Below are 15,184 nucleotides of genomic sequence, written 5' to 3'. Positions count from 1 at the left end.
GGTACAGACAGAGAAGAGAGGAGAGGTACAGACAGAGAAGAGAGAGAGAGGTACAGACAGAGAAGAGAGAGAGAGGTACAGACAGAGAAGAGAGAGAGAGGTACAGACAGAGAAGAGAGAGAGAGGTACAGACAGAGAAGAGAGAGAGAGGTACAGACAGAGAAGAGAGAGAGAGAGAGAGGGTACAGACAGAGAAGAGAGAGAGAGGTACAACAGAGAAGAGAGAGAGAGGTACAGACAGAGAAGAGAGAGAGAGGTACAGACAGAGAGAGAGAGAGAGGTACAGAGAAGAGAGAGGGGTACAGAGAAGAGAGAGGGGTACAGACAGAGAAGAGAGGGGTACAGACAGAGAAGAGAGGGGTACAGACAGAGAACTATCTCAGTGTTTCCCATGTTATGGCTGTAGGTCGGTAGTCTGTTTTTCTCATAGCTGATTGACCCTCATGATACTCCTGCTGGGCTGACTGATTGACCCCTCATGAGACTGCTGCTATGTGGACTGATTGACCCCTCATGAGACTGCTGCTGTGTGGACTGATTGACCCTCATGAGACTGCTGACTGATTTACCCTCATGAGACTCCTGCCGGGCTGACTGATTGACCCCTCATGAGACTCCTGCCGGGCTGACTGATTGACCCCTCATGAGACTGCTGCTGGTCTGGCTGATTGACCCTCATGAGACTGCTGACTGATTGACCCACATGAGACTCCTGATGGGCTGACTGATTGACCCCTCATGAGACTCCTGCCGGGCTGACTGATTGACCCTCATAAGACTGCTGGCTGATTGACCCTCATGAGACTCCTGCTGGGCTGACTGATTGACTCTCATGAGACTGCTGCTGTGTGGACTGATTGACCCCTCATGAGACTGCTGCTGGGCTGACTGATTGACCCCTCATGAGACTGCTGCTATGTGGACTGATTGACCCTCATGAGACTGCTGACTGATTTACCCTCATGAGACTCCTGCCGGGCTGACTGATTGACCCCTCATGAGACTCCTGCCGGGCTGACTGATTGACCCCTCATGAGACTCCTGCCGGGCTGACTGATTGACCCTCATGAGACTGCTGGCTGATTGACCCTCATGAGACTCCTGCTGGGCTGACTGATTGACCCTCATGAGACTGCTGCTGGGCTGACTGATTGACCCCTCATGAGACTCCTGCTGGGCTGACTGATTGACCCCTCATGAGACTCCTGCTGGGCTGACTGATTGACCCCTCATGAGACTGCTGCTGGGCTGACTGATTGACCCTCATGACACTCCTGCTGGGCTGACTGATTGATCCTCATGAGACTGCTGGCTGATTGACCCTCATGAGACTCCTGCTGGGCTGACTGATTGACCCTCATGAGACTGCTGCTGGGCTGACTGATTGACCCCTCATGAGACTCCTGCTGGGCTGACTGATTGACCCTCATGAGACTGCTGCTGGGCTGACTGATTGACCCCTCATGAGACTCCTGCTGGGCTGACTGATTGACCCTCATGAGACTCCTGCTGGGCTGACTGATTGACCCTCATGAGACTCCTGCTGTGTGGACTGATTGACCCTCATGAGACTCCTGCTGTGTGGACTGATTGACCCTCATGAGACTCCTGCCGGGCTGACTGATTGACCCCTCATGAGACTCCTGCTGGGCTGACTGATTGACCCTCATGAGACTCCTGCCGGGCTGACTGATTGACCCCTCATGAGACTCCTGCTGGGCTGACTGATTGACCCTCATGAGACTCCTGCTGGGCTGACTGATTGACCCTCATGAGACTCCTGCCGGGCTGACTGATTGACCCCTCATGAGACTCCTGCCGGGCTGACTGATTGACCCTCATGAGACTCCTGCTGGGCTGACTGATTGACCCCTCATGAGACTCCTGCCGGGCTGACTGATTGACCCCTCATGAGACTCCTGCTGGGCTGACTGATTGACCCCTCATGAGACTGCTGCTGGTCTGACTGTTTGTTTTTCGTTAGGACGGTTGTTTTTGTCTATGTGTCAGGGTTTCTGATACCCGACCTCAGGCTGATTTTTAAAATGCATTCAAAAGATGATAAATCAAATGGGTGCCGTTGTTTGGAGTAGGAACACAAATCACCTTTATTTAACCATGTAGGCTAGTTGAGAACACACAGCTGATTGAAATACCAGTCGATGTAGAGAGAGAGAGCTTTACATCCCATCACACAGCTGATTGAAATACCAGTCGATGTAGAGAGAGACAGCTTTACATCCCATCACACAGCTGATTGAAATACCAGTCGATGTAGAGAGAGAGAGAGACAGCTTTACATCCCATCACACAGCTGATTGAAATACCAGTCGATGTAGAGAGAGAGAGCTTTACATCCCATCACACAGCTGATTGAAATACCAGTCGATGTAGAGAGAGAGAGAGAGAGAGACAGCTTTACATCCCATCACACAGCTGATTGAAATACCAGTCGATGTAGAGAGAGACAGCTTTACATCCCATCACACAGCTGATTGAAATACCAGTCGATGTAGAGAGAGAGAGAGACAGCTTTACATCCCATCACACAGCTGATTGAAATACCAGTCGATGTAGAGAGAGAGCTTTACATCCCATCACACAGCTGATTGAAATACCAGTCGATGTAGAGAGAGAGAGCTTTACATCCCATCACACAGCTGATTGAAATACCAGTCGATGTAGAGAGAGACAGCTTTACATCCCATCACACAGCTGATTGAAATACCAGTCAATGTAGAGAGAGACAGCTTTACATCCCATCACACAGCTGATTGAAATACCAGTCAATGTAGAGAGAGAGAGACAGCTTTACATCCCATCACACAGCTGATTGAAATACCAGTCGATGTAGAGAGAGAGAGCTTTACATCCCATCACACAGCTGATTGAAATACCAGTCGATGTAGAGAGAGAGAGCTTTACATCCCATCACACAGCTGATTGAAATACCAGTCAATGTAGAGAGAGACAGCTTTACATCCCATCACACAGCTGATTGAAATACCAGTCGATGTAGAGAGAGACAGCTTTACATCCCATCACACAGCTGATTGAAATACCAGTCGATGTAGAGAGAGAGAGCTTTACATCCCATCACACAGCTGATTGAAATACCAGTCGATGTAGAGAGAGAGAGACAGCTTTACATCCCATCACACAGCTGATTGAAATACCAGTCGATGTAGAGAGAGACAGCTTTACATCCCATCACACAGCTGATTGAAATACCAGTCGATGTAGAGAGAGAGAGAGACAGCTTTACATCCCATCACACAGCTGATTGAAATACCAGTCGATGTAGAGAGAGAGAGCTTTACATCCCATCACACAGCTGATTGAAATACCAGTCGATGTAGAGAGAGACAGCTTTACATCCCATCACACAGCTGATTGAAATAACAGTCAATGTAGAGAATGTAGAGCATCCCATGCTAGTTGATGATAATCCTAGTCATATTAGCAATCCATGCTAGTCATATTAGCAGCCCATGCTAGTCATCTTAGCATCCCATGCTAGTCATCTTAGCATCCCATGCTAGTCATCTTAGCAGCCCATGCCAGTCATATTAGCAGTCCATGCTAGTCATATTAGCAGTCCATGCTAGTCATATTAGCAGCCCATGCTAGTCATATTAGCAGCCCATGCTAGTCATCTTAGCATCCCATGCTAGTCATCTTAGCATCCCATGCTAGTCATTTTAGCAGCCCATGCTAGTCATCTTAGCAGCCCATGCTAGTCATTTTAGCAGCCCATGCCAGTCATCTTAGCAGCCCATGCTAGTCATATTAGCAGCCCATGCTAGTCATATTAGCAGCCCATGCTAGTCATTTTAGCATCCCATGCTAGTCATTTTAGCATCCCATGCTAGTCATATTAGCATCCCATGCTAGTTGCCGATAATCCGAGTCATATTAGCATCCCATGCAAGTTGATGATAATCCGAGTCATATTAGCATCCCATCCCATCTCTCTCTCTCTCTCCCCAGCAGGCCCAGTCCTCTCTGTTAGGATCTAATGGGTGGTCATCTCTCTCTCTCTCCTCCCAGCAGGCCCAGTCCTCTCTGTTAGGATCTAATGGGTGGTCATCTCTCTCTCTCTCCTCCCAGCAGGCCCAGTCCTCTCTGTTAGGATCTAATGGGTGGTCATCTCTCTCTCTCTCTCTCCTCCCAGCAGGCCCAGTCCTCTCTGTTAGGATCTAATGGGTGGTCATCTCTCTCTCTCTCCTCCCAGCAGGCCCAGTCCTCTCTGTTAGGATCTAATGGGTGGTCATCTCTCTCTCTCTCTCTCCTCCCAGCAGGCCCAGTCCTCTCTGTTAGGATCTAATGGGTGGTCATCTCTCTCTCTCTCCTCCCAGCAGGCCCAGTCCTCTCTGTTAGGATCTAATGGGTGGTCATCTCTCTCTCTCTCCTCCCAGCAGGCCCAGTCCTCTCTGTTAGGATCTAATGGGTGGTCATCTCTCTCTCTCTCCTCCCAGCAGGCCCAGTCCTCTCTGTTAGGATCTAATGGGTGGTCATCTCTCTCTCTCTCCTCCCAGCAGGCCCAGTCCTCTCTGTTAGGATCTAATGGGTGGTCATCTCTCTCCTCCCAGCAGGCCCAGTCCTCTCTGTTAGGATCTAATGGGTGGTCATCTCTCTCTCTCTCTCTCTCTCCTCCCAGCAGGCCCAGTCCTCTCTGTTAGGATCTAATGGGTGGTCATCTCTCTCTCTCTCTCCTCCCAGCAGGCCCAGTCCTCTCTGTTAGGATCTAATGGGTGGTCATCTCTCTCTCTCTCTCTCCTCCCAGCAGGCCCAGTCCTCTCTGTTAGGATCTAATGGGTGGTCATCTCTCTCCTCCCAGCAGGCCCAGTCCTCTCTGTTGGATCTGATGGATGTTCCTGAGGGGGATTCGGCCGACCCCTGGGGGGCGAGAGGAGGAGGAGGAGGAGGAGGAGGAGGAGGAGGAGCTGCCGCCGCACCAGACCCCTGGCAGGCCTACGGTACACACACACACACACACACACACACCATGTCTGAATCCCCTTGTGCTCTAAATAGCAGGTATGTTGGTAATGTGAAAATATTATGTTTTATGGTATGTGATATGTAGATAATGGAGTGCTTTTAAATGCCAGGATGTAAAACTCATTTTGAGGGTTTTCATCTAGTAGAATTCACTGCATCACTAATTAGTAAGATAATCGTCTTTTTGATATCAACATGTGTTTGCCAACAGCTGATAATCCAGATTAGGGGACACGCTGTCCCAAATGAACCACTGGGAGTCCCTGGAACAATACAACAGTATGATAATCCAGATTAGGGGACACGCTGTCCCAAATGAACCACTGGGAGTCCCTGGAACAATACAACAGTTGATAATCCAGATTAGGGGACACGCTGTTCCCAAATGAACCACTGGGAGTCCCTGGAACAATACAACAGTTGATAATCCAGATTAGGGGACACGCTGTTCCCAAATGAACCACTGGGAGTCCCTGGAACAATACAACAGTATGATAATCCAGATTAGGGGACACGCTGTTCCCAAATGAACCACTGGGAGTCCCTGGAACAATACAACAGTATGATAATCCAGATTAGGGGACACGCTGTCCCAAATGAACCACTGGGAGTCCCTGGAACAATACAACAGTATGATAATCCAGATTAGGGGACACGCTGTCCCAAAAGAACCACTGGGAGTCCCTGGAACAATATAACAGTATGATAATCCAGATTAGGGGACACGCTGTTCCCAAATGAACCACTGGGAGTCCCTGGAACAATACAACAGTATGATAATCCAGATTAGGGGACACGCTGTTCCCAAATGAACCACTGGGAGTCCCTGGAACAATACAACAGTATGATAATCCAGATTAGGGGACACGCTGTCCCAAATGAACCACTGGGAGTCCCTGGAACAATACAACAGTATGATAATCCAGATTAGGGGACACGCTGTTCCCAAATGAACCACTGGGAGTCCCTGGAACAATACAACAGTATGATAATCCAGATTAGGGGACACGCTGTCCCAAATGAACCACTGGGAGTCCCTGGAACAATACAACAGTATGATAATCCAGATTAGGGGACACGCTGTCCCAAATGAACCACTGGGAGTCCCTGGAACAATACAACAGTATGATAATCCAGATTAGGGGACACGCTGTTCCCAAAAGAACCACTGGGAGTCCCTGGAACAATACAACAGTTGATAATCCAGATTAGGGGACACGCTGTCCCAAATGAACCACTGGGAGTCCCTGGAACAATACAACAGTATGATAATCCAGATTAGGGGACACGCTGTTCCAAATGAACCACTGGGAGTCCCTGGAACAATACAACAGTATGATAATCCAGATTAGGGGACACGCTGTTCCCAAATGAACCACTGGGAGTCCCTGGAACAATACAACAGTATGATAATCCAGATTAGGGGACACGCTGTCCCAAATGAACCACTGGGAGTCCCTGACTCAATACAACAGCTGATAATCCAGATTAGGGGACACGCTGTCCCAAATGAACCACTGGGAGTCCCTGGAACAATACAACAGTATGATAATCCAGATTAGGGGACACGCTGTTCCCAAATGAACCACTGGGAGTCCCTGGAACAATACAACAGTATGATAATCCAGATTAGGGGACACGCTGTTCCAAATGAACCACTGGGAGTCCCTGACTCAATACAACAGTATGATAATCCAGATTAGGGGACACGCTGTTCCCAAATGAACCACTGGGAGTCCCTGGAACAATACAACAGTATGATAATCCAGATTAGGGGACACGCTGTTCCCAAATGAACCACTGGGAGTCCCTGGAACAATACAACAGTATGATAATCCAGATTAGGGGACACGCTGTTCCAAATGAACCACTGGGAGTCCCTGGAACAATACAACAGTATGATAATCCAGATTAGGGGACACGCTGTTCCCAAAAGAACCACTGGGAGTCCCTGGAACAATACAACAGTATGATAATCCAGATTAGGGGACACGCTGTCCCAAATGAACCACTGGGAGTCCCTGGAACAATACAACAGTATGATAATCCAGATTAGGGGACACGCTGTCCCAAATGAACCACTGGGAGTCCCTGGAACAATACAACAGTATGATAATCCAGATTAGGGGACACGCTGTCCCAAATGAACCACTGGGAGTCCCTGGAACAATACAACAGTATGATAATCCAGATTAGGGGACACGCTGTTCCCAAATGAACCACTGGGAGTCCCTGGAACAATACAACAGTATGATAATCCAGATTAGGGGACACGCTGTCCCAAATGAACCACTGGGAGTCCCTGGAACAATACAACAGTATGATAATCCAGATTAGGGGACACGCTGTTCCCAAATGAACCACTGGGAGTCCCTGGAACAATACAACAGTATGATAATCCAGATTAGGGGACACGCTGTTCCCAAATGAACCACTGGGAGTCCCTGACTCAATACAACAGTATGATAATCCGGGGACAGGGACCAGTGGGGGACAGGGACCAGTCGGGGACAGGGACCAGTGGGGGACAGGGACCAGTGGGGGACAGGGACCAGTGGGTGGAAAGGGACAGGGACCAGTGGGTGGAAAGGGACAGGGACCAGTGGGTGGAAAGGGACAGGGACCAGTGGGTGGAAGGGGACAGGGACAGGGACCAGTGGGGGAAGGGGACAGTGGGGGACAGGGACCAGTGGGTGGAAGGGGACAGGGACCAGTGGGGGAAGGGGACAGGGACCAGTGGGTTTGTCAGTGGGGGAAGGGGACAGGGACCAGTGGGTTTGTCAGTGGGGGACAGGGACCAGTGGGTTTGTCAGTGTGGAAGGGGACAGGGACCAGTGGGTTTGTCAGTGTTGAAGGGGACAGGGACCAGTGGGTTTGTCAGTGGGGGACAGGGACCAGTGGGTTTGTCAGTGTGGAAGGGGACAGGGACCAGTGGGTTTGTCAGTGGGGGACAGGGACCAGTGGGTTTGTCAGTGTGGAAGGGGACAGGGACCAGTGGGTTTGTCAGTGGGGAAAGGGGACAGGGACCAGTGGGTTTGTCAGTGGGGGAAGGGGACAGGGACCAGTGGGTTTGTCAGTGGGGAAAGGGGACAGGGACCAGTGGGTTTGTCAGTGGGGGAAGGGGACAGGGACCAGTGGGTTTGTCAGTGTGGAAGGGGACAGGGACCAGTGGGTTTGTCAGTGTGGAAGGGGACAGGGACCAGTGGGTTTGTCAGTGTGGAAGGGGACAGGGACCAGTGGGTTTGTCAGTGTGGAAGGGGACAGGGACCAGTGTGGAAGGACAGGGACTAGTGTGGAAGGACAGGGACTGTCTTTGTCTCCTCTACACCTGCAGTTTTCAGAACAGTGGCTCTTTGTTCAGCAGGAATGCTGCTATACTGGTCCTGACATATCTACTGAGAGGGGGGAGAGAGAGAGGCGGGGGAGAGAGAGAGGCGGGGAGAGAGAGAGGCGGGGGGAGAGAGAGAGAGAGGCGGGGGGTGGAGAGATGCGGGGGGAGAGAGAGAGAGGCGGGGGGTGGAGAGATGCGGGGGGAGAGAGAGATGCGGGGGGAGAGAGAGATGCGGGGGGTGGAGAGATGCGGGGGGAGAGAGAGGCGGGGGGTGGAGAGATGCGGGGGGAGAGAGAGGCGGGGGGTGGAGAGAGGCGGGGGGAGAGAGAGAGAGGCGGGGGGTGGAGAGAGGCGGGGGGTGGAGAGAGGGGTGGAGAGAGGCGGGGGGAGAGAGAGAGGGGGGGTAGAGAGAGAGAGGCGGGGGGAGAGAGAGAGAGGGGGGTAGAGAGAGAGAGGCGGGGGGTAGAGAGAGGCGGGGGGGTGGAGAGAGGCAGGGGGGAGAGGCGGGGGGTGGAGAGATGGGGGGGACTGACTGAGAGGGGGAGGCCGGAGAGAGGGGGGAGAGAGATGTTAGTCGTCCAGAACAGTAGTGATCTGAAAACGAGGGAACAGCATTGTGACAGACAGCAGGAATGACTTGTCATCTGTCTACTGGGGGGGACTCATGTTGTGTCTGTGTGTCCAGGTGCAGCCCCAAAGCCAGTGGCTCCAGTAGACCCCTGGGGGCCCCCGTCCTCCTCTGTTTCCCCCATGAAGAGCAGTGATCCCTGGGGAACCAACCCTGCTCCTGACCCCTGGGGTTCTGGAGGAACCTCCTACGCAGGTACACCTCAACACCAGGGTTTAGTTAGCCGGTAGTAGCTGGTACACCTCAACACCAGGGTTTAGTTAGCCGGTAGTAGCTGGTACACCTCAACACCAGGGTGTAGTTAGCCGGTAGTAGCTCCTACACCTCAACACCAGGGTTTAGTTAGCCGGTAGTAGCTGGTACACCTCAACACCAGGGTGTAGTTAGCCGGTAGTAGCTGGCTCCTACACCTCAACACCAGGGTTTAGTTAGCCGGTAGTAGCTGGCTCCTACACCTCAACACCAGGGTTTAGTTAGCCGGTAGTAGCTGGCTCATACACCTCAACACCAGGGTTTAGTTAGCCGGTAGTAGCTGGCTCCTACACCTCAACACCAGGGTTTAGTTAGCCGGTAGTAGCTGGCTCCTACACCTCAACACCAGGGTTTAGTTAGCCGGTAGTAGCTGGCTCCTACACCTCAACACCAGGGTTTAGTTAGCCGGTAGTAGCTGGTACACCTCAACACCAGGGTTTAGTCAGCTGGTAGTAGCTGGTACACCTCAACACCAGGGTTTAGTTAGCCGGTAGTAGCTGGCTCCTACACCTCAACACCATGGTTTAGTTAGCCGGTAGTAGCTGGTACACCTCAACACCAGGGTTTAGTTAGCCGGTAGTAGCTGGTACACCTCAACACCAGGGTTTAGTTAGCCGGTAGTAGCTGGCTCCTACACCTCAACACCAGGGTTTAGTTAGCCGGTAGTAGCTGGTACACCTCAACACCAGGGTTTAGTTAGCCCGTAGTAGCTGGTACACCTCAACACCAGGGTTTAGTTAGCCAGCAGTAGCTGGCTCCTACACCTCAACACCAGGGTTTAGTTAGCCAGCAGTAGCTGGCTCCTACACCTCAACACCAGGGTTTAGTTAGCCGGTAGTAGCTGGCTCCTACACCTCAACACCAGGGTTTAGTTAGCCGGTAGTAGCTGGCTCCTACACCTCAACACCAGGGTTTAGTTAGCCGGTAGTAGCTGGCTCCTACACCTCAACACCAGGGTTTAGTTAGCCGGTAGTAGCTGGCTCCTACACCTCAACACCAGGGTTTAGTTAGCCGGTAGTAGCTGGTACACCTCAACACCAGGGTTTAGTCAGCTGGTAGTAGCTGGTACACCTCAACACCAGGGTTTAGTTAGCCGGTAGTAGCTGGCTCCTACACCTCAACACCAGGGTTTAGTTAGCCGGTAGTAGCTGGCTCCTACACCTCAACACCAGGGTTTAGTTAGCCGGTAGTAGCTGGCTCCTACACCTCAACACCAGGGTTTAGTTAGCCGGTAGTAGCTGGCTCCTACACCTCAACACCAGGGTTTAGTTAGCCGGTAGTAGCTGGCTCCTACACCTCAACACCAGGGTTTAGTTAGCCGGTAGTAGCTGGCTCCTACACCTCAACACCAGGGTTTAGTTAGCCGGTAGTAGCTGGCTCCTACACCTCAACACCAGGGTTTAGTTAGCCGGTAGTAGCTGGCTCCTACACCTCAACACCAGGGTTTAGTTAGCCGGTAGTAGCTGGCTCCTACACCTCAACACCAGGGTTTAGTTAGCCGGTAGTAGCTGGCTCCTACACCTCAACACCAGGGTTTAGTTAGCCGGTAGTAGCTGGCTCCTACACCTCAACACCAGGGTTTAGTTAGCCGGTAGTAGCTGGCTCCTACACCTCAACACCAGGGTTTAGTTAGCCGGTAGTAGCTGGCTCCTACACCTCAACACCAGGGTTTAGTTAGCCGGTAGTAGCTGGCTCCTACACCTCAACACCAGGGTTTAGTTAGCCGGTAGTAGCTGGCTCCTACACCTCAACACCAGGGTTTAGTTAGCCGGTAGTAGCTGGCTCCTACACCTCAACACCAGGGTTTAGTTAGCCGGTAGTAGCTGGCTCCTACACCTCAACACCAGGGTTTAGTTAGCCGGTAGTAGCTGGCTCCTACACCTCAACACCAGGGTTTAGTTAGCCGGTAGTAGCTGGCTCCTACACCTCAACACCAGGGTTTAGTTAGCCGGTAGTAGCTGGCTCCTACACCTCAACACCAGGGTTTAGTTAGCCGGTAGTAGCTGGCTCCTACACCTCAACACCAGGGTTTAGTTAGCCGGTAGTAGCTGGCTCCTACACCTCAACACCAGGGTTTAGTTAGCCGGTAGTAGCTCCTATACCTCAACACCAGGGTTTAGTTAGCCGGTAGTAGCTGGCTCCTACACCTCAACACCAGGGTTTAGTTAGCCGGTAGTAGCTGGTACACCTCAACACCAGGGTTTAGTTAGCCGGTAGTAGCTGGCTCGTACACCTCAACACCAGGGTTTAGTTAGCCGGTAGTAGCTGGCTCCTACACCTCAACACCAGGGTTTAGTTAGCCGGTAGTAGCTGGTACACCTTAGTTAGCCAGTAGTAGCTGGTACACCTTAGTTAGCTGGTAGTAGCTGGTACACCTCAACACCAGGGTTTAGTTAGCCGGTAGTAGCTGGCTCCTACACCTCAACACCAGGGTTTAGTTAGCCGGTAGTAGCTGGCTCCTACACCTCAACACCAGGGTTTAGTTAGCCGGTAGTAGCTGGTACACCTCAACACCAGGGTTTAGTTAGCCGGTAGTAGCTGGTACACCTTAGTTAGCCAGTAGTAGCTGGTACATCTTAGTTAGCCGGTAGTAGCTGGTACACCTCAACACCAGGGTTTAGTTAGCCGGTAGTAGCTGGCTTTTGGCCCAAAAGAATCATAATGGAAAAAGGCCTATTCCTATTTTCAAATTTAAATAAAATTCACAGCGGTTTGAAACCTGGATATTTTAGTTCACGTTTTGATGTGATGTTTACCCTTTTTAAAGTAGCATCGTCAAAACCCAACCTGAGATGTTTCGGGAATTACTTCATCAAGACTTCCTCGTTGAAACCAGCATTTCTGTCCTCTTCTTCTGGTTTTCAAATCAACTTTCTTTTGTTGTCCGGAAGCCAAAGGTACAATCCTAGTCGTATTGACGACCCGTTGTGTGAGGGCGGGTCCCGGTTGGTATTGAGGGCGGGCTCAAAATGTCTGAGTCAATAAGTATTCAACCCACAGTTGAAACTGGAGCAGCAACATGACCAGGTGGACTGGGGACAACAAGGACTCATCAGCCAGGGTTAACCTTTCTCTCTCTCTGTCTCTCTCTCTCTCTCTCTCTCTCTCTCTCTCTCTCTCTCTCTCTCTCTCTCTCTCTCTCTCTCTCTCTCTCTCTGTAATCCTCTAGGTGATGGTCGGGGTCTCTCCTCCCTAACTAGTGGTACCGGGGACCTGTTTGACCCTCTGCCCAACAGGAAGACCCCAGAGTCCTTCCTGGGTCCTAATGCAGCATTGGTGAACCTGGACTCACTGGTCACCAAGCCTCCTCAGCCTGCTCCTATTGTCAACCCCTTCCTCGCTGCCGCAGGTACCGACACCCCCAGTACCGACACCCCCAGTACCGACACCCCCAGTACCGACACACCCAGTACCGACACACCCAGTACTGGACAGATGAAACTTCTGTGGTACACACACAGTACGGAGACAGATGTTGAAAATCTCCCCAGTACCGACACCCCCAGTACCGACACCCCCAGTACCGGCACCCCCAGTACCGACACCCCCAGTACCGGCAACCCCAGTACCGGCACACCCAGTACCGACACCCCCAGTACCGACACCCCCAGTACCGACACCCCCAGTACCGACACCCCCAGTACCGACACCCCCAGTACCGGCACCCCCAGTACCGGCACCCCCAGTACCGACACCCCCAGTACCGACACCCCCAGTACCGACACCCCCAGTACCGACACCCCCAGTACCGGCACCCCCAGTACCGACACCCCCAGTACCGACACCCCCAGTACCGACACACCCAGTACCGGACAGATGAAACTTCTGTGGTACACACACAGTACGGAGACAGATGTTGAAAATCTCCTCTCTCGTATTTGAATACAATCTCTCTTGTTCTCTCAATTCAAGGGGTCTTTACTGTCATGGGAGACATATGTTAAATTTGCCAAAAATAGATAATTAACTAAATAAAAACAAATGAGCAGTAAACATGACACTCCCAGGAGAATAAATACATTTAAAATGTAATTCTGTGTAGATATACAAGTAGTTAATTAGGGATCCCTTCCCACTCAGAGGTGACTGATTAGACCACATCCAGTCAAATAGCAGCCAAATTCAGAAAACAGAAATACTCAGAATTAAACTAACATTAACACGTTAGCCTGTCCTAGACTAACTAACATTATGTTAGCCTGTCCTAGACTAACTAACATTATGGCAGCCTGTCCTAGACTAACTAACATTAACACGTTAGCCTGTCCTAGACTAACTAACATTATGTTAGCCTGTCCTAGACTAACTAACATTAACACGTTAGCCTGTCCTAGACTAACTAACATTAACACGTTAGCCTGTCCTAGACTAACTAACATTATGTTAGCCTGTCCTAGACTAACTAACATTAACACGTTAGCCTGTCCTAGACTAACTAACATTAACACGTTAGCCTGTCCTAGACTAACTAACATTATGTTAGCCTGTCCTAGACTAACTAACATTAACACGTTAGCCTGTCCTAGACTAACTAACATTAACACGTTAGCCTGTCCTAGACTAACTAACATTATGTTAGCCTGTCCTAGACTAACTAACATTAACACGTTAGCCTGTCCTAGACTAACTAACATTATGTTAGTCTGTCCTAGACTAACTAACATTATGTTAGCCTGTCCTAGACTAACTAACATTATGTTAGCCTGTCCTAGACTAACTAACATTAACACGTTAGCCTGTCCTAGACTAACTAACATTATGTTAGCCTGTCCTAGACTAACTAACATTAACACGTTAGCCTGTCCTAGACTAACTAACATTAACACGTCAGCCTGTCCTAGACTAACTAACATTAACACGTTAGCCTGTCCTAGACTAACTAACATTATGTTAGCCTGTCCTAGACTACCTAACATTAACACGTTAGCCTGTCCTAGACTAACTAACATTATGTTAGCCTGTCCTAGACTAACTAACATTAACACGTTAGCCTGTCCTAGACTAACTAACATTAACACGTCAGCCTGTCCTAGACTAACTAACATTAACACGTTAGCCTGTCCTAGACTAACTAACATTAACACGTTAGCCTGTCCTAGACTAACTAACATTGTTAGCCTGTCCTAGACTAACTAACATTATGTTAGCCTGTCCTAGACTAACTAACATTATGTTAGCCTGTCCTAGACTAACTAACATTATGTTAGCCTGTCCTAGACTAACTAACATTATGTTAGCCTGTCCTAGACTAACTCACATTAACACGTTAGCCTGTCCTAGACTAACTAACATTATGTTAACCTGTCCTAGACTAACTCACGTTAACATGTCAGCCACAGTGTCAGATTTCAAAAAGGCTTTACGGTGAAAGCAGACCATGAGATTTATCTGAGGACAGCGACCCGCATTCAAACACAGACAATCATATTTCATCCTGTTTGTGCGACACAAAAGTCAGAAATAACAATATAATAAATGCCTTACCTTTGAAGATCTTCTTCTGTTGGCACTCCAAAATGTCCCAGAAACATCGCAAATGGTCTTTTTTGTTCGATAAAGTCATTTTTTATGCCCCAAAATGTCCATTTATTTGGCGCGTTTGATTCAGAAATACACCGGTCCCAACATGCCTACAAATTATCTAGTAAGTTACCTGTAAACTTGGTCCAAACATTTCAAACAACTTTCCGAATCCAACCTTAGGTATTTTAAAACGTAAATAATAGATCACATTTAAGACTGCGTTCAGTCCCGGACGAAAACAAAGTGAAGCACGTTCCAGGTCGCGCAGAAAACACCAGAAGACTTGAGACCCTCTGAGTGACACATGGAAAGAACAGGACTACTTCTTCTTCGTTTCTCACAAGAAAACATCAACCAATTTATAAGGCTGCTGCCATCTAGTGGAAGCCATAGGAACTGCAAGCAAATTCCTATTAAAATGCCCATAGAAAACGAATGGAAAACAC

The 15,184-nt window shown here is 49.9% G+C and overlaps 1 protein-coding gene across 2 annotated transcripts in view; it reads left to right on the top strand.

Moving 5' to 3' along the window:
- The window catches only part of epn2 (epsin 2), a 45,352-nt gene that overhangs the window by 28,765 nt on the left and 1,403 nt on the right, over window positions 1-15,184 (top strand). The window contains exons 7-9 of one of the 2 annotated variants that reach the window (XM_031815779.1): window positions 4,844-4,979; window positions 9,021-9,158; window positions 12,385-12,564. In XM_031815779.1, the coding sequence (XP_031671639.1) occupies window positions 4,844-4,979; window positions 9,021-9,158; window positions 12,385-12,564 (454 nt within the window). Of the gene's footprint in view, window positions 1-4,840; window positions 4,980-9,020; window positions 9,159-12,384; window positions 12,565-15,184 lie in introns of both variants that reach the window. The other variant, XM_031815778.1, reaches the window with a different exon arrangement.

The sequence above is a fragment of the Oncorhynchus kisutch genome, unplaced genomic scaffold, assembly GCF_002021735.2.
Source record: "Oncorhynchus kisutch isolate 150728-3 unplaced genomic scaffold, Okis_V2 scaffold622, whole genome shotgun sequence".
Classification (NCBI taxonomy): Eukaryota; Metazoa; Chordata; class Actinopteri; order Salmoniformes; family Salmonidae; genus Oncorhynchus; species Oncorhynchus kisutch.
This window is presented reverse-complemented; position numbering and strand designations above follow the sequence as displayed.